General features: G+C 43.9%; 1 protein-coding gene across 1 annotated transcript; it reads right to left on the minus strand.

Moving 5' to 3' along the window:
- Nucleotides 1-10,707: 10,707 nt before the first annotated feature.
- UHRF1 (ubiquitin like with PHD and ring finger domains 1) lies at nucleotides 10,708-25,174 on the minus strand. The gene is made up of 17 exons (XM_069216500.1): nucleotides 25,035-25,174; nucleotides 21,055-21,215; nucleotides 19,047-19,307; nucleotides 18,747-18,910; nucleotides 17,715-17,930; nucleotides 17,514-17,623; nucleotides 17,031-17,217; nucleotides 16,458-16,581; nucleotides 15,829-15,936; nucleotides 15,478-15,582; nucleotides 15,295-15,401; nucleotides 14,701-14,863; nucleotides 14,467-14,604; nucleotides 13,455-13,578; nucleotides 12,397-12,554; nucleotides 12,006-12,104; nucleotides 10,708-11,777 (listed from the first exon to the last, which is right to left on the minus strand). Exons 2-17 carry the CDS (start codon nucleotides 21,205-21,207, stop codon nucleotides 11,631-11,633), a joined length of 2,364 nt encoding a protein of 787 aa, XP_069072601.1. The 5' UTR covers nucleotides 21,208-21,215; nucleotides 25,035-25,174; the 3' UTR covers nucleotides 10,708-11,630.
- Between the last annotated feature and the right edge of the window lie 847 nt (nucleotides 25,175-26,021).

Raw genomic sequence — 26,021 nt, forward strand, 5'->3', positions numbered from 1 at the left:
TGGTAAGCATTCCGCTTGAATTGATATTTTGTTCCAGAGGCAGAACTCCCAGAAACATTTCACTAATTCTGCTAATGGTTTGGATTTGGTACCGCCAAGATAATTGATGTACCTGACAGCAGAGAGAGTGTCCATCTGTAGAAGGATAGAACACGAACCTTGTTCTGTGCAAAGCTTTTGAATGCAAAGGAGCCTGCACACATCTCTAAACAATTGATATGCAATGAAGACTCCTGTGGAGACCATGTACCTCCAGTCGACACTTGCCCACATCTTGCACCCCAACCTGTTAGGTTTGCATTGGATTCTAACATAAGATCTGGGGCCGACGCACAGATAGTCTCACCGTTCCAAGCGTCCAGGTGATCTAGCTACCACTGAAGTTCTATAAGGGATTTTTGATCAGGGGGGGTGGGATGGAATCAGAGTAAGCAAGACCCTGGCCGAGGTGGCGAATTTTCAGTCTCTGAAGGGCCCAATAGTGGAGAGGACCTGGAAAAATTGCTTGAATTAAAGAAGAAAGTAGACCTACAATCCTTGCAAGAGACCTGAGTGAGAGAGAAGGACGGCTTAAATATTGGGTTTTCTGATTTTGTAGCATTTACTTTCAAATGGGGCAGATGAAGAGTAGCTACTGTGGAGTTTACTAGAAAACCAAGACACTCCATGACTTTTCTTTGTTTATTATGAAGCCTGGATGTGATAGGAAAGAAGAGATATATTGGATCTGTTTGTGAAGAGCATGAAGATTTTGACGATATATTATTAATCTGATGCCCTGGGCTCTGAGATGAGCCACCACAGGTTTCATAAATTTGCTAAAACACCATGGGGCTGAGGAAAGACCAAAAGGAAGACAGGAGAATTGATAAGTTTGATTCTGCCACTGAAATTGTAAGCATTTTCTGGGTCGATGGTAAATAGGAATAGTGAGGTAAGCGTCTAGGCGGTCGAGACGTACCATCCAATCGTTCTGAAGTAAAACATCTCCGAGATGCTAAATAGTCTCCATTTTTAAGCATCGATACACCACAAATTGGTTGAACTGTTTTAAATGTATGACTGGCCTCATTTTCTTGTTCTTCTTTTGAACCAGAAAGATGCAACTTAAAAACCCCTTTGGATGTCGATGGGTTGTTTGAATTGCATGTTTGTGAAGGAGCATTTGAATTTGTTGTGAAATTAGCAAGGACAAATTTGTGGAGAAAGTTAGTGGGAGGAGGGAAGAGATGTTTGAAAAAGTTTTTCGTAGAGTTCTATGGAATAGCCATGAACCGTACTTAAAACCCATGGATCTGAAGTGATTTTTTGCCATCTGTGAAGAAAAAAAATTAAGCGACCCCCTTACAGAGAGATGGCCAAAAGGGACACTACTTGCGGGTTGATGGGATCTGAAGTTCTGCTGATTTCGACCTGTGAAGCCTCTTGTTCTTTGGGGGTAGAATTGTGGGTGATATTCTTGTTGAGAAGTATTGGAGGAGCCTCTGTAGCTTTGAGACCTGGCAAAGCGGCCGGTAAAGCAACTTCTCCTCTACCGGCCCTGGCAAAAACACGATTGCTAAATACTTTAAGAGACTGTTGAGCCTTGTCCAGGGATGTAAACGTAGTGACGTACTTGCGGAGTTCCTTGATGAAGGAATCTCCAAACAATAAACCATCAGCTGTAGGCCCTGGGGATCCATAACAGCTAGGTTGGCTAATTTCTAATCCATTTTAAGAAGTAACCCTTTGCGCCTCGTGTGTTATGGCCGACTTCACATTTCCAAAAAGACAGAAAGCTCGCTGAACCCATAAAGATAATTCCTCTGGATCAATAGCATTACTCTCTAGTCTTGCTATTTCTGCCATCCAAGTCTAGAATAGTTTTGGAATCAAAAAGAATGGAGGGAGATTTTTTTTTTATTTAAAGAAGAGGTCCAAACCAGAAATCAGATTTATGCGTGTCATCCGCATCATCATCTGAATCAGGATCATTCAGATCATCGTCTGTATCTTTGATACTAGAAATCACAATCTTTTGGGCAGGATATAGTGTTTGGTTTTAGACTTAGTTTTAATGCCCAAAGTTTTCCCCTCCTGATTAGAAGGCCTGTGAGGAACATCGTCCTCTATTATTTGTGAGAAAGACTCACCATCCAAAAGCGCAGAATTACTTTTAGATTGGGTATTTTTGAGAAGCCACTGTGGCTTTGCGCTTTCTGCTTTCCTCTTAGATAGGGCCAGGTTAGATAGTGACAGAAAAGATGATCCAGTATTCTTAAATTATTTGGAAACCTTGCTCTTTGAGGGTGACACCGCCTTAGCGACAGAGGAGTGAATACATTTCTTTTAAACTCCTCTTCACTGTCAGTTTCATTGAAAAACAAAGAAAAAATCAATTTTGGTAATGAAAGGGTTAAAGAGTAAGGGGAGGAGGTTTCCGTCAAGGAAGGGAGGGGCAAACTACTGTGGACCATGGAGAGGGGCGTAACAAGCCAAAGCAAAATGGAGCTCTGCAAGCAAGGACCATTCGGGAGCTACAAAAAAGAAAAAACAGGAAGGTGTGAAAAGAGCGTAGCCCACATGCTCTGAGGGAAAGAGGAAAGGAGGCAACGCGTCGTTGACGAGACGCATGCGGTAGCCAGGAGCCATTAAGGCCAGCACTGAAAGGTAACTGGTGGGGAGGAGGGAGCCTGAAAACTTCAGTATATAGTCACAAATGCGAAGAGGAGCAAGCAAAAGAGTGATAAATACATTAAACCAGTGAACACACGCAAATAAAAACAATATAAAGGTAAAATTTAGCACGTAACAGAAAATATACATATCTTGACTGCGAACAGCAAGAAAAGAGGGCTGCTTGAGGTCAAGATTGGTATACCCTGCCTTGCTGCCTGTGTCTAATTGGCGCATTACATATTCAGTTTTTTCCCATTGGCTGCTTGTTTGCTTGCCCTTGGGATTGGTTTAATGTGTCTGTGGCTGCTGTTCGATTAAAGCAACGAAAGTAAAGGATATGAGCCTCCGGTCTGGTCATAAAATTGGGACTCGGAACTCCTGATACACATCATTTACATTCATTTGTAATCCAAAAAGTTACGATTAGAACCGGAGACTGAGATTTTCAAGCATTACATTTGGGAGCATAACCTATCAGAAGTCTATTTGTTATTTTTAAAGCACAGTTATTTGTAATGAACTTCCTGTCTCTTCACAGAGTGAGTGTTCCAATCATTATGGGCATTTGGACACCACTGTGAATGTACAATTTTCTCCCAGGGCTTGGTCCTATTTCTCAAAAGCATGTAATGATTTTGCCCGGTTTACCTGATGGATCCAAAAATAACTCACTCCTTTCCAGCTTTCATCTCAATATGCGACTGTAAGAGGACTGCAGCCTGACGATTTCTCCATCACTACCTGTGAATTCCAGTCATCAATTTATTCTGAATCATCAGGCAACACACACCACAAACAGGCAATCGCTATGCTAATGCAAAAATTCAATGCATGACGACATCACACAACCAAACACAGCCCATTGTACGGAATCCGAGCAACAATACATATTCAAATGGGTTTTTTCCCCTTGTGCACAGGAATAATTCAAATATTTTCAAGATAATCTTATACACTGTTCCGTTCTTTGTTGTAAAGAAACCATTAATAATTAATACTTGTTTTATCTGTGATTATATAATTGAAATACAAGATATATATATATATATATATGCTGCAAAAAGTGAGTCATGGTTCTAGCTCATACGCAACACACCACTGACATTCACCAGTTGTGGTTTCTAAAGCTCTCAATGCATATCAAAACTTTCACCGACCATCATGCTAAAACACTACTTTTTTTAATGTGCCACTTACAAATTAAAGAGCAAGTGAGACCAATAAGGCATATGTTGTGTGTTATTTTCTAATCCTTAACTACCCACTTGGGTTATTTGGTGAGGTTAGCATATTAACCTACTCTTTAGTTTCAGATTTTGATAAGCTTACTATGTGGCATTATTCACCTAATGTTGGGCTTCTAGAATAGCCTACTAGAGACAAGAAATTATTTTTCTTATTAATATTGTCCAATTACAATTGGATAAGCTGACTTTATATACAGGTAATTTATCCCTCAATTTCATGACCAATTTGTTTTAATTTACTAGACTTAAAAGCCTTCTTTAAATCTATGTTCATTAAATATCTAGTGTGTGGGAAATGGCCCTTTTTGCGGGGTTATCCCCAAACTTTTTTGCCTTCTTCCTCCTATTCTTTGAGGTCTGTTTTTACTGGTTTATTGTCTCTGCACACTTTACCAGTGCTAAAGTGAAAGTGCTTCCTATAGAAATTGTATTGTTGATTGGTTTATCCATGATTGGCATATTTGATTTACTAGTAAAGTGCACTAGAGGTGCCCAGGGCCTGTAATTCAAATGCTACTAGTGGGCCTGCAGCACTGGTTATGCCACCCACATTAGTAGCCCTGTAAACCTGGCTCAGACCTGCCACTGCAGTGTCTGTGTGTGCAGTTTAAAACTGCCAATTCTACTTGGCAAGTGTACCCATTTGCCATGCCTCAACCTTCCCTTTTATTACATGTAAGACACCCCTTAGTTAGGCCCTATTTAACCCCATGGGCAGGGTGCAGTGTATGTTTAAGATAGGACATATAAAACACACTAGTATATGTCCTAACAGTAAAATACTGCCAAATTCGGTTTTCACTGTGCAAGGCATATCTCTCTCATAGGTTAACATAGGGGCTGCCTTTAAATATCCTTAAAGCGCAGATAAAAATGTGGAGTTTATTGTCTCTGAACTCACAATTTACAAATACACCTTTTAGTGAAGTTGGTTTTTAAATTGTCTGTTTAAAAATGCCACTTTTAGAAAGTAGGCATTTTCTTGCTTATACCATTCTGTGACTCTACGGGTTTGTGGATTGTCTGTCTGGGTCAGTTTGACAGTTGGGCTGTTCACACCTCTCCTCTAGACAGTGACACAAGGAGGGCTGGGTGTAGCCTACATATCTTGATTAGCCATCTGTGCTGGAGGGGGGAGTTGTCACTCACATCTGAAAGGACTGTGCCTGCCCTCACACAATGCCATCTCTGACCCCCTGGTGAGTGTCTGGGGCCTGGCCTGGCCTGGCCAAGGAAGGATCTTGCAAACACTTGAGACTTTGCTTTGAAGTTTGCCAACTTCAAAGGCAGAACCGGGTATAAGACGACCCAAAACCCCAGACTTTTAGAATCTTTCTGGAATCAAGAGGAACCTCTGCCCAGGAGAAGAGCTGGAGGAGGAGTAATGTCTCTTTGGCGTGTTGCTTGCTGGACTGACCTGCAGTTGCTGCTACTGCCTAAAAATAGTGCAAAGGGTGAACTTTGCTGTGTGTCCTGCTTGAGAAAATTCTCCAAAGGCTTGGAGTAGAGCTTGCTTCCTGTTGCAAGTCTCAGGGACACCAAAGACTTCAGTTTTCTCAACCTTTAGCACTGGAAACTGTGTTTTGTGCTGTTCAAGAGGAGAAACCACTGAGACGCTGCCAACGACACCGCTGGCCTGCGCCGTGACCTGCAGACGCCACACAGAGTCGCATTGCCCAGTTTCACACCGCGACCCTGGTCTCACCGACATTAGACAACTTCACCAAGCCGCCGCTGCTCCGGCATCGCCTGCTCACACCTCAGCTTGGGCATCCCAGACGACGACGCTCCTGCTGACACCGGCACCACTGCCTGCACCATGGCATGTGGACACCACTCACTAGGTACACGAAGCACCATCAACTCGTGTCATCACCAGGCATCCTGCCTGCACCCTGGCTTGTGGACACCACTTGTGAGGGTCACGAAACAGTCTCGTCCCACCCCGTTGGCTTGGGCCTACCAACAGGGCTTCAGCAACGACGACACCGCACGTCACACCACCCCGCTTCACACCGCAGCCCTGGTCTCACCGACACAGTCACTGAGCCGCTGCCTGCACCATGACCTGTGGGCACCGCGCGTTGCATCGTCCCGCAGCCCAGACGCCATCTACGCCGGCACACCTGAATTCATCAGCCTGGGGTTCGATCTGCAACGCATGTGACCTCAAGGGCCCACCGACTCCGGATCCAACACCACGACATCAGTGACACCGTGTTCCTGAGCTCATCGCGAGGATCACGACGCCCTACCAATCCAAGGTACGGTTTGCGGGTCTTCACAACGCCACCGCCAGCCTGAACTGTTGGTTTTGTTGATCCCAACGCCGTGATAACCCCAGGTGGAGCTATCAACTTCAAGGGACTGTAGTTTTGAGTAAATCTTGCAGAATTTATATTTTTCTTACTCTAGGTGGGATTTTTATCATATTTGCGCTCGTTTTATAGATAAATATTGGCTATTTTTCTAAAACTGGTGTGGTGTCCTTTTGTTGTGTTTTCACTTATTACTGTTATGTGCAAATGCTTTACACACTGCTTCTGAGATAAGCCTGACTGCTCGTGCCAAGCTACCACGGAGGTGAGAAGGGGTTATCTGAGCGGGTATCTCCCTTATCCTGACTAGAATGAGGGTCCCTACTTGGACAGGGTGCAAACCGACTTCCAACTAAAGACCCCATTTCTAACACGGAGCATCACTTTTTTAGCACTGAAAAATGACAAACTACTGATTCTGACGAAGGATCAGGGCTCGTACAGAGCTAAAACACATCTTCCCCATAGTTGGTTTTTTGATAGTTACATTCTACTCCGGATAAACATTTTTACATTTTGTATGTACATCCCCAAGCTCCTCCCAAATTTTCTCTAGCCCAGATCTGAAATTAACCACAAACAGTGCGACACACACTAAACAACCTTTGAACATTGGTTACATGCAACTTCCTGGCCAGGAAATACTGATAGTTGTTGAAGGGTGTTGCTTGTGCGATTAGGTAATTTAACCCTTTAAAAAAAAAAGGTCATTTGAAGATGGTTTTCTATTATTTAGGGAACCACACTCTTAAATACATATGGGTTAATTCTATTTGCCATCCCTCAGATAATACAGAATTTTACAGGTGTTGCCTTTCCCAGGCTTAAGTGCTATACTGAAGGCAGATTTGAACATTTTACATTGCTCAAAGCTAGTGTTGCAGATGATTGACACTTCTCACCATGTAGAAGTTATCTTCTGATGTTTATAGAGCTACCTTGGAGGAAGATTGAGAAGAGCAGCCCCAACACTTGGTAATTGTCCCTGAATCTGGACCTGGGGCCCCAGTACAATACAGAGTTGTACTCTAGTGATGTCCAACACATAGGCTAGTTGGAGTCTTGGAAGCGTTCTTTAAAATCTAAGATTGTTGAAATATCACGAGATGCAAGATCAGTGGGTAGCATGGGATTTTCTAGTTTCCAAAGCTAGAAATTTGCTACAAGAACACATCGTAGAGGGCCTCCCGTTAAGGGGGAAAGACACCCACCAGAAATGCTTCCAGGTATGTTTGCATGATTTTATAAAACAGGCTTAAAGAGAAAGATGCCCAACTCCCCAGTAGCACCTTCCTCCAAAGACTTGCAACCTACAGTGCAACACTTCTGAGACTGTAAATAACACAAGACACAAAATCCAGATTACCAATAGGAAGAAAAGTTTTGTTCCGCAGGGAGCTTCTCCCCCGGATCTGCAGCACAGTCCAGGAAAAAAAAAAAAAAAATTGCTTTCTAGATACCAGGAAAATGTATAGGTTTAGCCAACCACAACTGCACCTGCAGAGGCTAGGTGCTCCATCCTAAATTTAAAATAAAAAGAAAATTAAAACACACCTAAACACGTGTTCAAAGGCATCTAAACTTAACAGCCACTGGGCTTTAGCATCTGGCAAACAGGCTACTGTATTAATATATTCAAGTGTTGGTATAGAAAGTTGACGACAGACCAAGAGGCACTCTATACTGTTGGGCACTTTCATAGACCCTGGTGAGATAAGAAAAAGTCCCTCTCCAACAGAGGAAAGACCATACAAACACCCACTGATCCAAGCTTTGTGTCCCACAAGGAGATTCTCAATCCTGGTAATGCAGTGGCCCATGTATGAACGTTTGAAATTAAAGCCAATGACTAGGGCAGTGGTTCCAAACTTTTTTTGGCCTACGGCTCCCTTGACCTATTGGCCGTTGACCGTGGCTCCCCATTATGTTACTTTTGTGTGGCATGTAGAGGATGTAAGCCCAGCCTCAGAAGTACTTTCATTTTTCTCTTTGAAAATAATGGGGATGAAGCTGTATGTGTGTTCTTGTCCTGTCTGTGTGTCCGTGCCTATTGTCTGTGTGTCCTTGCCTCCTGTGTCCCAATGCCTCCTGTCCGAGTGTTCTTGCATCTTGTCTGTGTCCTCATGCTTTGTGTTCCTGGCCACTGTCTATGCCCCCTGTCTTTTTCATGCCTCCTGTCTGTGCCCTTATGCTTCCAGCATAATTGTTAGGCACTACACAAAACTGACATAAGTTGCTTATTTATTTTTCTTGAGCTTTGGTGACTTCTTTAATTCCTGGTCCTTTCCATCGACATTTGAGTAAGGGCATGCTGCGGGGAAAGCTCAGCATTTTGCCTCCATGGAACTGCCTATATTTTGGTCAACCTGGCTCCCATGGGCACCCCACAAAAACATGCATCTTTGCCCAACTCGGGGCCTAAGCAGCTTGAAAAATAAGAGCACCTCACAGAGACAGCAAAGGGGTGGATCCTCGAAAGACTGACATGCACAATTACTGTGGTCTAAAAGCAAGACTCTAGGTGAGAACCCAAAATTTCCAGGTGTCTCATTCTTTGCCACCGTCTCCTAGCCGTGCCACATGTGAGAGGGGGGGGGGGGGGGGGGGGGGGGGGGAAGAGGATTGGCTCCTTAGGACTGCAACCCACCAGTGTGTTCGTAAAATTATTATTTTTTTTTTTTTTCAGACAAGGTTGAGTTGCTAAGAATGGATTAAATATGTAAAAGGTGAACATTTTGTATTGTTAAATGCATCTTGGGAACAATGTCAGTGTTGCTTATTTTGACCAGTGTCAGTGGAAAATGTTTCGCCTATAGACACTTGCTATGATCCAGTGGTTCCCTGAACCCTGTGCTTGGAGCACCGCACCCCTGGCTAGTTCTGACAGCGCACTGTTTGGTAACCACTGGACTAAAGAATGGAAATGTTGCCTACTTGAATGCCTATAGTTCATAATCAATAATACACACATGGGGGAACCTGCGCAGGGAAGTTCTCTAAAATTCGAGTTCTACAATGATGGCCAAGCTGGAGCCAAAATACACACAAGGGTACGATTCACTTCCATGTAATTAAGTAAACTGAATAGTTGCTGGGAGTGATGGAATCTAAGAATTAACATCTCCAAGTGTAGCACTTGAAACAGTTTGAAGGGACAAAGCACAGACCAGGTCATAATCAGAGCGCCTCCCAGTGGTGAGCAAGAGACCGACAAAGATACCCACAAGTGTATATACTAGTGGTGTAGCTGGCAATATGACTGACCAAATAATTTGGTCTTTTCCTCCCACATAATTCCAGCGGCCCTGCATTTAACAACTGAAGAAGTTACATTTACCTTCTTCCTCGATATGAGGCCAGAAATTAAATGTTGCCATTTAGCACCCTCATTTAAATCTGCCATGCTAATTCCAATAGAATACCACTTTCAACCCCCTAACCCCCCCCCCCCCAAGCTATAAACAAAAGTTACAACAATGAGAGTGCTTAGAGACACTGAATGGCAGAGGGGTTATGATTTTAGCTCTCTCCCCTCCCCACTAACCTAGTGTGGCGACCCAGAGAAGATGTAGACAGAAAGAAAACTGTCGTGAAAGTTTTGGTGGTGGTCCCATTGTCCTAGGGCCACCACAGGTGCAGGTATGAGCAAAAATGTTTTCTAAAAATAAAGGACTGCAAAGCATTATGGGGCATTTCCAACCTCCCCGCGAAGGAATATTGTATTATCAGCCCCCATGTGTATTGGGAGAGCAGCTTTGACCGTGTATTTTTTATGAAATGCATTTCTCAATTACAAGTGTTTTTTGTGAAAGCTATGGCGCGTGAATGAGAGGGCCAAAATAAATAACTGGTTAGGCAACATTGTGAACAATGTGCAACACAATACAAACACAAAAAAAAACGAAACAAGCGATTGAATATATACACCCACACAAATGAAGAAATGTTATTTAATTCACAAATATAAAATACATATGTTAATTGTAATGTGAAGGTTGAAGCTCTTCCAAATTCAATTGATGCCACTAAGGGCCCATTCAATATTCAGTTTGATGCACATGTACTGTTCCCAAAAATACATTGGAAGATACTAATATTTTCAGCCGACAATTTCAATTTTCCTTCACATTTACAGTATTTAGAATTTTTTCTTCCCTATTTACACACTTTAATATGCAAATACTTAATTTTCCAGGGAGTCGCAACCCCCCTCCCTTTTGGCGTGGAAAGCAGGTTGGATAAAAGGATGTCAAGCTTAGTAACTAGGCCCTCACTCCGACAAAGAGACTCCCCTACCTGGTTTGAGGTCACAAACTGGGGTTGGGGTCCAGAAGGATTGTGAAAAAAATCTCCTTGCATTTCAGACCCCTTAATGTGGCTAAATGAATATTTAAAGGCAAGATTAAGAGTGAATGTGAAAGAACAGATATTTACCCATTATCCAGATTCTAAAACGCACATAAATAAAAAGCAGGACACCTTCATAAAAATTAGATTTTATTGTTAGAACACTGCGATGTATAAAAAGGAAGCAAACTTTAAACCACCAACCTTAAGCAACAATTAACATTGTAAAACCAACAGTAACAGTTTGCATTTCTTCTGTACAATAAATCATGGAGTCCTGTGGGTATTACTCTGCAAACTAAGACGGCTGTTAAAGTGGCAATCCATTCGCAATTACATAACCGATTAAGCTCCCTTGCCTTATTTTAAACATCAACCTAAACCCAAGACAAACACTAGAAAATATACATTTGATCAAGCGAAGCCCTCCACGTGCGCCATGCAGGACCCGAGTTGTGCATTTCTGTAGAAGGCTAGTGGAAAACAAACCAAAAGGCCTCTGCAGTTACGATTGACAAAGATGTGGGCTTGAAGGCTGTAGGTGGCATGAGGTTGAGTCTACCTCTTCAAAAATAGACCAAAAGGCACTGAGAAATGGCTTTTAATGTCCGCAACAATTGTAAAGAAAAATCGACTTGGCAAGGATAGAGGTCACCAGTTCCATCTGAGGTAGTACTTCGTATCCCTGAACCCACGCTGCCGGTCAACCGCCTCAATTTTCTGAATGGCTTTCGAGAACAGCTTACCATATACACTTGTACCCAACCAAAATGGGTTCTCTGCATAAAGACCAGAGCGGTAGATGTGCCAGGTAATGCAATGGATCGTTTAATGTGGGAATGCCGTACAAGGACACCCTCTTCATGGCAAAAACCCCATTTTATGAACAGATTCCAGGCTTCCTTAGCAAAGCACCTTCTGTAGCAGCCAGGCAAGAAGGCATATCTTTAAAAAGCCCGCTTTTCCTGTAAAATCACCAACTGCCAGTTGTGACAAGTTACTATGACATGACAAATTCCCCCGATACCCTCTGACATTTGGAGACAAGTCCTTTTTGAAATCACCGACCACTGCCGTATCCAGGGAACAGCTGGTGTAGAACAGTCTGGAGGGGTTTATTAACATTCAAAGCATAGTTTTTGCCCAAATCAAAACGGCAAGCGGGACAGGTGTGTACATCCGCCTTGAAGGAACGATCCAAACAGGTCTATATAAGTGGAAAAAAAAAAACAGAAAGCGATTTGGAAACAGATACTCAAGACCATTCTCATACCTATAAAAACACATTTAAAAAAAAAAAAAAAAAAAAAAAAGCGCAAGCTTTAAAGCAGCCTTTAACAACCGTCACCTGTGCGCAGGGCAAAGAAACAAAAACTTTCAAACTACCAACCACCGCACAGATTCCTATATTACTCTTTACCGTAATACCACTCACCTTGCATACATTATGCTGACACTGCGTCGTTATAGGGTTATATACCACCTCCTGGCAGCAAATGCACAGAAATACTTCCTCGACTTTATTCAGGAATTTCTGCAAGAAATTAAAGTGTTAAAATACTGGCTGCCACAACTACAATAATGGCTGCATAGGTACAATCAACCCTCCCCCCCCCCCACCCCCAAACCTACAGGACAGACCACTCCGATTCCTTACTCAGTCTGCAGCCAAATCCGGGTACAATGGTCAACTAGCATGCCCTCTACACACCAGATTCAGCCACCAGGAATCCACTCTGGGTTCTGGAGTAGCGTGCCTCTCACCAAAAAGCTTCAACCGCTCATCGGATAGTATGAGCTACATGAATACAGTTAATATCACATACCGGTCCATCCTTGAGCGATTCCATGGCTTCGGACCACAACTTCTCGTTCGCTTCGTCCTCTTTGACGAGTGCCTTTTGCTCGGCTGTCAGTTTGTAAGACTCAACTTTGGTCTTTTTGGGAGTACCTTTGGGAGATGCAGAGACCTCTTCTTTGCTCACTAAAAATCAGATAGGCAAGAAGGTGAATATTCAGTTTCAGTCCAAGTAAACACTGCCAGGACCAAACAGAATTTAGAAGCCCATTAACCTGCCACAAAGGATGCCCGGAAGCAAGACGATCTCATTCACACCACTTGAACTGTAATTACAGGAACCCTTCGAGAACACGCAGTAGCAAATGAAACTGCTATCCACAATATAAGTGGCATATGTGAACAGAAAGGCCGGAGTCACAGAGGGGAGGAACATAAGTCATATCCTATGCCAATGTACACTCCTTACAGTTCCACTCTACTCCCTCTCCGCATTAATTAAAGTTCAACATTGTGTCTCTTTCTCACACCTTTGTCTTTTTTTTCCCCCTTTCAATGTTCCTCTTCCTTTCTCCCTCCAACTATGGACTGCATATGCTGAAAAGCACTTCAACGCCTTGTCAGGGGTAGTAAGCGCTATATAAATACTATTACAATTCAATACTTGTTCTTTCGATCTGGCGCTGTTACTATTCCCTCAGTAGTAGATCACAAGCCCCTAAGCAACTCCCCAACACTCCTCAGACAAAAGTGGAATGGTGGACAGGAGACAGCTAGGCAATAGCAGTCAGTCTTTTGAAAGGCACCTACAAAGCCTCTGGGACAAAAATCACAGGTGTGAGGATGGAAGCAGAGGCTCCAATCACTCATGTAAGACAATCCATTAACTGCATGGTAACTACCAACTGTCCAATGAGAGGTAAAGTCAAGCCTGACAAAGTGGGCAAGCACAAAATGTGAAATCTGTACACTATCACTTAGCCCTGAAGCAAAAGCTTAACTGCCTCTAGCAGTTTTGCTGGGCCCTCCTGTTGCAAAACCCAACACCACCCTCAAAACCTGATCCTTTGTAGACAAGTCGCATACCTCCAGACTTCCTTTTTCGCTTTCCCTTGCTTGGGGTTTCTAAATCTTCATCGTTGTCTTCTAGATTTGTGTTTTCTTTTTCCCTCTCCTTGTTGGCCACAGCTTCAAGGTAGCCTTCTGGATACTAAAAAAAAAAAAAATAGGCACTGTCACATCCAATACATAACTTCTTTGCACCTACAAGATGCATTGTATCAGCAAATTTAATACAAGCATTTGCAATGCACGAGGTCTTGCATTTGAGAGAGTTAGGCTACTGGCATAGTAAATGACAATGTTTTACGTATGATTTAGCTTGGAGCATAGTGGAAGTATGAACGGAGACAGCTGCAGCACTGCCCGGAGGACTAAGAATGGGGAACTACCACTGGGAACAGACACAGCACTGTTCAGAGGACTTTAGAATGAGGAAGACTGAAAGTGGATAAGCATGTGACTGCCGGAGGATGCAAAACACAATTATTTCTAAAAACAGCAGTGGAGGGGAAAAAGTAGATTGAAAAAGATTGGAGTGTAACCGAGCAGAGGCAAAGAACAAACGAAACCTGAAATCTTCGGTGCCTTTCTAAACATGGTGTTTCCCTTGTGTGGTGTTAACACATTGCTATGGACAACCAAAAGAACACTAAGGCTGCAATGGCCAGACAGGAGGAGGCGCCATCACACGCTTTAACAAGTGGAAGCATGAACGTAGTGTGATGGCCTACAAAACTGTTCCTAGTGAAATCGCCTTGGAGGAAACTAAGCACACAAAGGAAAGACACTTAGAAAAATGCACTAATAAAGCAAGCATTCAAGACCAGCACAACCAAGAACGAATTGTAGTGGGCGTGGTTAAAGCCCATAGACTGAATATAGCTTGTCTTGCAGACTATGCATGCATGCATGCTAGCTAGGCTCAACCTACAGAGGGGTGCCACTCCTCAGTTTCCAATGAAGCAACTGGTGTGAAGCGGTTGGCATATTCCCAATAAGACATTGTGTTTAAATGGCCTTCGGCCTAAAGTAGTACCTGCATTGTAAGACCCAACTTCTTCATTCTCTCCTTCCCTTCCTTGGTCCAGGGAGCAGACTCTTCATCGTCCCGCCTTAACAGATATCGCCACACAAGGAAACCAGACATGCCCTTCTCTGGCCAATACTTCACAATCTAACAAACAAGACCCAATCAATACATTAGAGGACCGCTGTGATGATGGAAGCCTTCTAAATGGTTTCCTGGAAATGGGGCAAGCTATTGTCTCACCTTGTAAATGCCATCGTATCTATTCCCCTCTTCTGGGGCGTATTTGCTGTGCTTGCGCCCTTTGGCATTTCGCACCACACGAACAGGTTTACCAGCTCTCCAGTCTTTAGCTGTTGCACCGTCTTTGTCATTGATAGGGGCATTGCAGTTCAGCGCCAGCGCTCTTCATAAAACACAAATGCATGAAATAGGCATGGTTACGCCAACATTTAAAACGGGAGTTAGTTGCATCCAAACATTTGACACTACAGAACACATATTAATCCCAACAAGTGGTTAGACAGTTTTTTTTAAAGACCACTGAAGGAGGAAAACCCCACCACAGAACAGTAGGCTTCTGTACTGCCTTAGTATGTTAGTTCTCCCTATAACAGGGATGCCAAATCAGAATGCCTAATCAAATATGGTGTAGGCTCATGTTAAATCATTCCTTCAATCAGGCTGAGGCTTCTAGGCCGCAATGAAAGTCCATAGAAGGTAAGAGCTCACATATTTCTGTACTGTCATTTGGTTTGCAATACACTACATGTCCCCTATTAGAAAATTGAGACTACTGATTACTAAAAGTAAGCCACGAGCTTCGTGCTTTCTTACCTGTTCATATTTGTGAGTTTCTGATCACAGGACTGTTCGGCTGTACGTTTGTTTCCAGATAGATCACGACCCCCACTTCCTGTGTATGTGAACTCAGTTCCATTGTCCTGAAAAACAATACAAAATTATCCACAGGTCTCCCAAATTATTGGCTAATTGACATACAACAAACATGATACTGACCACATCATCTTCATAGCCGCCAGCCAGGACTAAGGAGTAGGATCCGTCATTACACCTGCCACTTATACCAGCAACATGGGGTCTGTGAACACCAGCCTCGCTCACCTAAACATAAGGCAGTCAATTTAAACACAGATCCTCCCTATAACTAGTAGGGCAGCAAGAGCTAAAACAGGACTAATGTACCAGTAGTTTTAAAGTAATAAATATTTTCACAGGCAGGGACCGCTTTACTACATGCATTCCTGCTGCAGTAAGAGAGCCCCCCCCCCCCCCCCAAACAGTATGACATTTTACATACAGAATGGGACATTATCTAGGATTCAGCAAGCAGAGCCCTGGAAACAGTACCTGTACTCTGTACTTCCAAGAAGTGCCAACAGGAACACCAGGGATGGGTCCATAGTGGTTTGAAGGCACAATTGTGCACTCTCTTGTTCGACCAACACATGCCATACCCTATGATGTAAAATAAAAAATAAAAAATACAATACAAAAAGGAATAAAACCAAATTAACTGTAGTCTTTTCAAATCTTAAACTTGATCAAACTGTACTACTAACATACAGGTAACTTCCATGAGACTGCACTGTAACAGGTTAAGGCTCCCACTGAATACATTATGTGAGAAATAAGCTGCAGATGGTGTTAAGCCTACCTAAAGGGCTGTTTTTTGCATTCAATTGAGGTACTATTCACCTAAGTAAATACACATGTACTTTAGAGAATACACTTTGCTATTCGCCAACTCAATATTTAGATTTACATCTAGACAAGCCTCAAACAGGGTGCGGATATACCATTTAGAATTACTACCGGTAACATTGCACAAGCAGATATAGATCCCATCACCATGGCAGCGATAACTAGCATCCCTATATTTTAAACATTACACAGCATACTGATTAAGCTCCATTTTATTGATACATTCTCCAGATTTCATTTGAGGCATTCCCTACAGGAGCACAGGCTTGACTCACCTTTCCCCAGTCTCTCTGGGACTGTGAACTTGCTGAGGCCATCTTCGCCTTCTTTTTGCTCTCCTTTAGCTTTTCCCCAGCAAGAACAACTTCACTGGTATCGAGGCGGCAATCTGGGCAATACCTTAACGTTTGAGAGATAACCAAGTGAGGAAGCGCACTACCATCACGATCATCCAGCATGGCATGGTTATGGCAAAAGAAGCCCTTCTACTAACCCCAGAACTTCGGGGCACAGTATTAATACTCAAGTATTCTATAGCTCATGTAAATTTAAGCTTTTCCCTGTGGATTGTTTATTTTTCCATTGTCTCTACCTTGAAAGGCAAATGCCTAGAAGCTCTCCCCCTCTACCTTGTTATACAATATGGATCTACAATCCTTGCAAGCAGGCAGAAGAATAGAGTACGGCTTAAGCAAAGACTTAAAATGCCAGCTAGTTTGCCCACAGAAACCACCCTGGAACAGAATCTGCAGGCACAGAATGAAGACGCCAAGTTACAAATGGGACCTTTCCTTAGCAATCTCCAGGTCAACTTATGTGCAGCAAGCACTACAAACACTTGCACCTACCAGTCGTCCTGCTCAGGAATCTTGGAAAGCGGTGGGTTCAGGCAGAAAATATGGAAGGCCATATCACACTCGTCACACATTATTTGCTTCGACGGGTCCTGTTTGCCGCCACATAAGTGGCAAGCGCACTGGCGGCATTTCTTCTTTGGATCGTCTCTACACTGTTTGCACTCTGGTCCATTTTGCCCTAAACACAAAATGTTTAAACACATTGACTAGGGAGAATACCCTCGCCAAACCCATGCTTCTAGTGTTCTAGGCAAAGCGCTGTGCACTTCACTTCTCTGCAGAAGTTACACTTGCAAGCAAGAAAATACAAGCACAATATCGATAGAAGGCAGACATGGTTTCAATGTGGAAGCCCAAGATCGGTCCAGAGTGACAAGAAGACACTTTGGAAAATATATTGTATATTTAGGAAGCACTATATCAGGCTACCGCAGAAACTTCAAGCAAAACCTTTAACTTCAGATGGATACTTACTCTTCTTTGGACTTTCAGAAGGCAGGGGAGAAGCAGTGCCGGGTGCTTCGATTTTGTAAATTTCATCTACAAAAAGGATCTTGCAGTCACTCAAGAAATCGCCAGATTGACTGTGGAAACAGGAAGTATGTATAATGCTAGACCTTCACCGTCATAGTGAAAAAGGTATATCTGCAACAGTAAATCCATCCAAGCACTCACCCGAGCAGGACCTTGGCATAAATTTCCTTAATTGTGCGCGTGTCCCTTTTCTTTTGAATCTCGGCATCATACCAGAAGCCCCTTTCTTCTGGCTCGTCTATGTTGTAATTCACCATCACCAGCTGACCAACCTCCAGCTCTTTCCATTTAAGCACGGTGCGTGCACGGGCTCGGACTGACCCTCCGCACAGTTGAACAATCCCGCTCTCTGGGTAGCTGAAAGGATACAGGGATGAGGATCCATGTGTCAAAGCAACAAAGGTATTGCTTGCATAAATAGTGATGGGCCATGGAACATAATGCATACTGGGAGGTGGTACTTTGCAGATATTTCAGCTCTGCTGGTAAGTGTTGTCAGGCCCTTCATCTAGTACAAGTGAAAGTACCTGCCCATTAGGGAAGTGGCAGGGAGAACATGCAGTCTAGAAGGGCATTTTGGGCAGACAACCATTTTATCAAAGTATAATTACAGAGCATAAAAGATCACAAAAAGGGGGCCTTCTAAAATACACCCCTTGAAATCTTTGCAATAATGTGGCATTTCTAGATCTCCTCCATGCAGCTGAAGGACCCAATTGAGTTCCACTTGGTCACGTGAGTAGATACTCTGTGGTAAATGGTTGAAGAGTGGCTTACGTGCTGACCAGCGTAAAAGACCTTCTTGGGGCCTCATGTACAGCACCAAAAAACCACTAATGATGTTTCCATATCAAAAGTGTTTTATGCATGGAAAAGCAAGGGAATAGGAGGGACAGTTTTGCCACTAGCATATACAAATCAGTACGACTTTGACAGCAAATCACACTTATAAAACCGCAAAGTCTTTGCTGCTTCACTGAATTCTAGATGACCGCTGACGGGATTTATTGGGACCATATTCCACCGGTCTTGACTGCCTATGCACGAGATGGTCTGAAGAGATTCACGCACCTGCTAAACAGTCTAAGGAACTCAGTCCAGATTTAATGCTTATGTTTAGCACCCTTAAGTATAAAGTCATGCTGTTTCCAGGTCTCAGTTTGCCTTACTTACTCCTCATATTTCAGATGGTAGACAATGTCCTCTTCAGGCACAGATGCAGGATCCACCTCAGAATCATTACCGACACCACTCTTGTTTGACCTCGTTATATTGACAACCTGTGCCTCAAACCATGCTGCCATGGTAGGGTCGCGGGCATCAACATAATCGTTCATCTGAAAGGTAATGAAGATTCCATGTAAACTAACCTTCATCCACGATACCATCCCTGTGACCTGCCACCGCCCACCAGACATTTCATGCAGGGCACCAAGGTGTGTCAATGTTCATAGATCTTGAAAGAACAGTTACCCTGTATAGTCCATATCCAGGATCGACTATATCACCCTCTGCAGTGGAGCCAGGCTGGGCATCGAGCTCCATCGCCGCCTCGCCATTGTTGGAGTTCTTGTCAGACTCGCTCCGAGTAGAGCCACAGCCAGAGTCGGTGTCCGAAAGCTCTGAGTCCTTATCTTTAGTGACAGCCAGCACCGCTGGGAGCTGCCTCACTAGCAGCTGGACAATGACATTTAGTCCAATATTGTAGTCAAAAAGGGAGTGACCATCTTCCATCTGAGGGAAAGGAAACATTTATTTTACAGCCTAGCTCTACTCAGAGTCTTAGCATGGTCCACAGGCAATAAAAAAAAATAGCAATTTATAATTTTAAGACAACCTTAACTCAAAGCATGGTTGATCAAATTAGTATGGATCTACCACTCAAAATTACTTTGATGAACGCACTTGAGTCCGATTAAAAAAAAAAAAAAAAAAAAAAAAAAAAACACACACACACCCTGTTTTCACTTAACTGCAACACACTCGCCCCTATAATCTGTAGGGCATTGTGCATACATGTCACTTAATTAAGTGTTAATGCACAGTGATCTGTGCCCCAATCAAACAGCACTGTGAAGAAAGCAGCCTTCTGAAAACTTGTAGACAGACCGAGCAATTCACTGAAGGAGTTTACTGTTCAAACTGCAAAGCTTCATGAACTTGTAAAGTCAAAATCTTTAAATTTCCACCCCGCCTATGCATTCCATTCGCTTCAGGTGTTTTACGACAGCAACAAACAGTTTAAATCATGAAGGTCTGCAAAAATGAAGTTGGTCCCAAAGGCTGAGAACACACAGCTTTAACAACACTTTAAAGCTGCAGCAACAGAAGAGATAATAAGCATTTGCAATGTGCCTTGTGCTTGCTCAAGTTAGAGATATTAGCGTTGTAAATTCATAACTGGACGTTTCTTGCCACAATAATTGAAAACGCAAAGTAAAACAGTTGACAATTGAGCCAATTCAAAGCGCCACGGCCGCCTTGACCACGAAGGAGAGACACAAAAGTAAAACAGTCCACCTGCAGTCAAACGTGGAAATATCCATGTAACAGGGCTGATGACCAAGGTGGTAACAAAACTGCCCCAAGGAGGGACAAACGTAAAGCATTTACCAATGATAAAAAAGGTTTTTGAAAGGCAAGCCCATGAACAAGTGATAGTGATGGGCGTGGTTAAAAAGCTCAAAGAGATTACATGTCAGAGCGCTTGTGCGTGCGACCCAAAAAAAAAAAAAAAGCACCACTTGCCAGCAGTTTGAGCTGCAATGAACAGAACCACACAATCCGTAACACAATTTTTTTTAATACGGTTTCAAGCAAACCAGTATTAACCATACATTTATAGAAATGGTTAAAACACAGGTTACTGCACATTGGTCAGCAAGCAAACTGCACCCCAGTATTTAGACCCCATATCAAGGCAGCCCCACTCACTATTGCCTATTCTGAGCTAGCCCAGAGTGACTCATTACAATCATCCTTGTGCAAAAGCTGGGTAAACAAATGGCATTTGTTTAGACCAGTGGCCCCCAAACGTTTTAATGCCCCCCCCCCCAACGTTGAAAAATAAAAACCATTGCCCCCCCCCTTCAGAATTTTTCACAAATATTTTATGAAGATGGCAATGTTTAAATGTCTAGATGTATTTAAACATTGCAGGTAATTACGGTTGCCATTTTAAAAATGCAACCTGTGTCTGCTTAAAATAAAACACTTATCTGTGAAATGCTTTTGGCCCTCATATGTGGCCACTAAAGTAATAACTATAACGTTGCCTCCACACCCCAAGGTGTGAAAATATCAAACACAGGAAGATCAAGCTTAGAATGACATGAAGACCAAAACCCAGAGACACAACTCCATGGCATATACTGAACTGACCCACTCTGGCTGACAGTTACTATCTCAGGAGGACCAAGACAACTGAGCACTCCGCGAGCTGCTAGTAAACCTGGAACCATCAACTCCATTTCCTATTTACCTGCTTGCCATGGTAGAAAAGTCTCTGGCGGTCAACTTCCACACCAAAGGCCTCCTGGATCTTTAACCGCAGATCTTCCACTTTGGTCAGCTTGGAAAGCGAGTCGATACGGTGAGTTTCCTTGCCATCCATGGTGCGCACTTGGATCCACATGGCTGCAGCTGAGAGAAGCAAGGGAAAGGGCACCAGTTAAAAAGGGAAAAGTGAGGGGCAGTCACACATGCACAATGAGGAAAACCGGCGCCACTTGTATAAGTCTTGCACTCCTCTGTTAGTCCCAAGGCTGCTCGACCACACTACCCCTAAAAAGAGCACTTTGGGGTTGCACAGCAAGCCATGTGTACTTTCTGGGGAACCTTTGGGCTCCTTACAATGTAAGGGCCTACCACATAAAGGGTCATCTTCTACATTTATCTATAGATTTATTACTGTACAAGAGAAAACTGACTCTCTAATGCACTATTCTGTCTCACCCTAAACGTCTCAATCGTTTCTTTATGTCCACCCTGACGCACTCCAAACCACATTCTACTATGATATCTGATATAATCCACCTAGATCTTCCTCTTCTCTACCCTTCCTGGCTCATCCTAAACCTTCGTTTACTACTACGATCTCCCAAAAACCCTAATACATTCTCCCTAATTTAATGTATTTGACTCACCCCAAACTTAATTTTACTACTGGTAACCCCAATCTCCCCCCCCCCTCCACTCATCCCAAACCCCATCTTACTACTATGATCTCCCAATTAACACTTTCTAGATTCTTCCCTTGTCGATCGCTTCATTATGCCAAATAACAGACTCCTATTTCCACTGCTCAAATGAACTAATTTCCCCATACTAATAATCCTTTTGGGTTCTGCAGTACCGTGCTGCCTGCCTAGAAGCCAGTTGACGCCTATGTGGGGGTAGTAAGCACAGTACTTGCACACTAGTCAGTTCAGCTGCTGTCTGAAGTTTCAGGGTGATTCATCAGCCAGAGGGACCAAAAAAAAAAAAAAAAAAAAAAAATGCCAAAACACTTTTTCCATGCAATGTCTGAGAATTTTACACCAAATTCGGCAGAAAGCTAGATCTCTGCCCAGAACGATGTTTGTTATATGGTGCAAATCTGTTCAGTAGTTATGGCGTTACAAAATAGTCAATTTTTTTTATTGGCCCATCTGTGGATCCACAACACGACCCCCAGTGTAAATCTGTGCTAGATCCAAAGCCCAATGGAACAAAAAAATAAAACTAGATCACCCACTCACCCCAGTTGCACACGGCCAAAACACACACAAACTTACTGAAAAAAATACCAAAAGGTTACTGGACATTATATTATATTCTGTGCTGTTAAGTAACCGTAGGCCATGTAACCACTGAATTTCTATAGTTGTGTGTCTAAAATGTGAACGTAACTGTAATGTCCATGTACCCTTTTATTTTTTTCAGTGAATAAATTACATAGCTTACAACACATTACCTGTCAGGGCCATTAATGCTTGAAAGAAAGCGACAGCTGTACACCGCCTTAGCGAGGGGCGCATGCAAGTCATTATCCTGGCTGCAGTGATTCAGTTCGCCCATAGTTTCTGTATCGATTTCCCCCAATTTCAATTGCTGCTTCGAAGGCATTGTCTGCTATCTACCATCATTGCATTAGTAAAGTTGTTCCGCTCTAACCCTTACTGCCCATGCCCTGATGAGGGCACCCATACAACCGCCAGTGGGTCTAGGACAATGCTAACCTGATTGAATCTCCCACTCAAATGCTCTTGGCTTTCCCAGGACCAGTAACAACAAATCTACTGGGTTTTTTTTTTGGGGGGGGGGGGGGGGGGGGTAAGAGAAAGAAGAAATCAAGCAGCTCAAGAGTCAGTGGAAAGACTAAAAGGGGCTTGTTCAGAGCAATGACCACAGAAAAGAAGTAACTCATGCAAAGGCTGATGGAATAAAACCACAGCCAACACATGGATAGTATGCACAGGAGTACTTCATGGTTAGGGAATTGATCCTGCTTCAAAATCTGTCACCTATGGCAGAGCTCTCATGCACGGGTGATGAATCTCTACCTATTCAAGTAACCTGGGTGTTTTAGTTGCAGTTTTTCTAATGTTTTGGATCCTCCATTGTTTTTTTCAGCATCTAGGGTTTCACGTCTTAGGTTCAAATTAAAACATAGCAACTTATTTTGTTTCCCCATAATATGAGGGTAGACTCTTATTTTGCAGTCTGTTCATGTCTGCGCCATCCGTGTCGGGATGTCTTCTATTTCGAACTCAATGTTGGTTCCTAAAGGCGAAGCCCAGTACAACAACTCCAAGATGCAGAACGTATAACCATCTTACACCACGAAATAAATTAACATTCGATGTTGCTCACAAGCAAGTTCATCTCCCTCCACCACAACACTCGCCTCGGAGGTCTAATCCCCCCCCCCCCCCAACAAGTTCCCTGATCGATGAAATAAGACTTAAATTGTAAACCAAACGATGGCCACGTTATCGGGGGGAATCAGCCACGAAAAGCCCCAGATTTGGGCAACGATCGTGACGATTTAAGAAGCACGCCAATACACGTGCAAACCATTGGCAACATAGATAACCGATTAAAATTAATTCTTCCTTGTTGCCTTGCATTATAGGGATGGGCTAGCCACTAAAGGCTCGAAACAGACCCCTAGCCCAGCTGCAGGACCTCTTGGTAGAGTTGAGGCTTCACATGGCTTCTGCCTGCAGGCCCCACTCGGATCTCAGACTGCAAACTCCCCATCGCCCTAGTGGATTGCTGCCCCAGTGCCAAGCCGTGGAGATGGGTGGGTGAGGAAATCCGAGGAAGTGCTGGGAGCGGGAAAGCTATGCGCATGCCTCCTCCAGGCACGCCTGCTGCACGGCTGCTCGTAAAAGAGGATGCAAACAGACTAGTGAGCTCTGTGCAGCCCACTCTGCGCTTGACTTGTGCTGATGGGTGAAGATGTTAACTGGTTTGCTGTTGTCCCGACTGAGTGTTAAGTAAGCCTCTACAAAAATCGGTCAAGAAGACCTAGTGGCATCAGTACAAAATAGGTTATTCTGTCTTCCATTAATTTGAGTTAAATATCATAATTTTGCATGATGCTTGTTGCATTATGTGTAAATGTGTAAAACGTTCGGATAGCTCAGCCCCCCCCCCTCCAATTCATTTATTAGCTTGCACACGTTTATACAACGGACTATGTTAGCCCCTGAAATTGCTGCCATAAAGCTAAGTTGGGAAATCTATGTTGTAAGGTATGCCTCCAGCCAATGGGAGAGGAACGCAAGAAAGTTGAAGAAAATAAACGGAACTACCACTTCCGTCGCCGCTGAACGATTATTTAAACGGCAAACCCTCACAAAATCCATGCAACAAAAATCTGGACTTGTTCTCTCTAGTGTATGCTGGCAGTAGCGATTAATCGCCCACACACAGGCAACTGGAATACTGTGTATTGCTGGTCCGCAATTTCGCCTGTTGAATACCCGCTATTAAATCCATTCCTACAGGTATACATGTGCGCCGCCCCCTCCACTATAGTTCTGTGTGTTAGTGATGTTTTCATGAAACTGCTATGAAACGTGGACGACGGAGAAGCACTGCCATTAGGGCACGGGGTGGTGCAGGACGCCCGTTCTCGCGCTCTTGGGGGCCTCGCGCCGGCATCCCGGGGACAGACTGTTCGCGGGCTTTTGGCGCCCCGCCCCGTCGTCCTCCCGCCGCGCGCAGCGTATTTCAAGAAGTTTCAGTTTTCAACGGAGCTCCACAGGTCTCTTTTCCCGCGCGCACGCTAACGCCAAACCAATCACAAGCAGCGAGTACAGAATCCCCTTGCACTGATTGGCCCTCTGCTAGGCCGAAGACTTGAGCGGCTCAGAATGTGGCGGAGTACCCGTACGTTGATAAAGCACAGGACAGCACTGTCTCTCGCCTGCCGCTCAATGTTTTTAGTCCGACACGCACCCCCCCACTCACCTGGTCAGTAAAGGACACCCTTGGTCAATGGAGGCGAATAGTATGTCACTGGAGATCGAGGGTAAGCGGAAGTATCGACCACCAACACAAGCGAGAGCCCACCGTGCGTCACCTCCTCACGGTCCACGCGCCGCTCTGCCCAGGAGCTTTTCTAGCTTGGCGCCCAATAAGTTGTAGTTTTTGGGTGGCCGCTTTCTGATTGGCTGAACTTGGCGGTGACGGGTAAAAGGCGAGGCATGAGGCTTCTAATCCCACCTACTTTGTCGGAGCCTTGTGTATGATTGGACGGTGTGTCTCTGGAGTAAAAGCATCCATCTTGATCTGGCTCCGCCCCGCCACCGTTTGACATGGTGGGGGTTGGGTTTGCACTTTTTTTTTTTGCCGTGTCTTAATATGGCTGCCTGCCAAGAATTCCACAGAGGCCAGTCCGCCCCCCTGACTGCTACCTGCAGACCCTTGATATTGTTTTTACTGACCTGTCCGCAGTATGGACCTCCTCGCAGGTCGTTTTATAAACAAGCATTTGCAATGCAACGGGTCTCGCGTTTGCTCGTGTTAGAGCTGATAGTGTGGTAAACTCCTAACCCGACTTTTCACTCGTAATGAAACCTAGTGGCAAAAGTGCATTTATGTACTTAACCGGAAAAAGTGCAAGTAACTGTGTAACAGGGTCGATATTATGTAAAGCGCTCGACTTCTGCCAAGCGAGATCATGCTGGGAAAATAGAGAAAAAGTAGTCCACGAGCCGGACGGAAAACAGCGAGCCTCGCATGTTTTCTGTACTTGGTCGATGGGCTATCCACCGGAAAAGGCATGAGGTATGCATGCCTTCCATTAATGAAATCAAGCAGATTCTAACAGGCAAGCCCACGAGCCAACGACACTGACATGACGTGGACAGGGCTCCGAGCCCTTTTTAATTCCTAAAGCGTCTCGCTTAGCGATACGCATGCACAGGCGACGCAGGCTCGACCCTAAAAAGGACA

The sequence above is a fragment of the Pleurodeles waltl genome, chromosome 12 (genome assembly GCF_031143425.1).
Source record: "Pleurodeles waltl isolate 20211129_DDA chromosome 12, aPleWal1.hap1.20221129, whole genome shotgun sequence".
Lineage (NCBI taxonomy): Eukaryota > Metazoa > Chordata > Amphibia > Caudata > Salamandridae > Pleurodeles > Pleurodeles waltl.

Excerpts from the sequence above, each read along its gene's own strand:
- UHRF1 (XM_069216500.1), bottom strand. The coding sequence starts at position 21,207 with ATGTGGATCCAAGTGCGCACCATGGATGGCAAGGAAACTCACCGTATC. Across the intron at positions 15,937-16,457 it reads CCCAGAGAGACTGGGGAAAG|GGTATGGCATGTGTTGGTCG; the intron begins GTGAGTCAAGCC and ends TTTACATCATAG. Across the intron at positions 12,105-12,396 it reads AATCGCTCAAGGATGGACCG|AAATTCCTGAATAAAGTCGA; the intron begins GTATGTGATATT and ends AATTTCTTGCAG.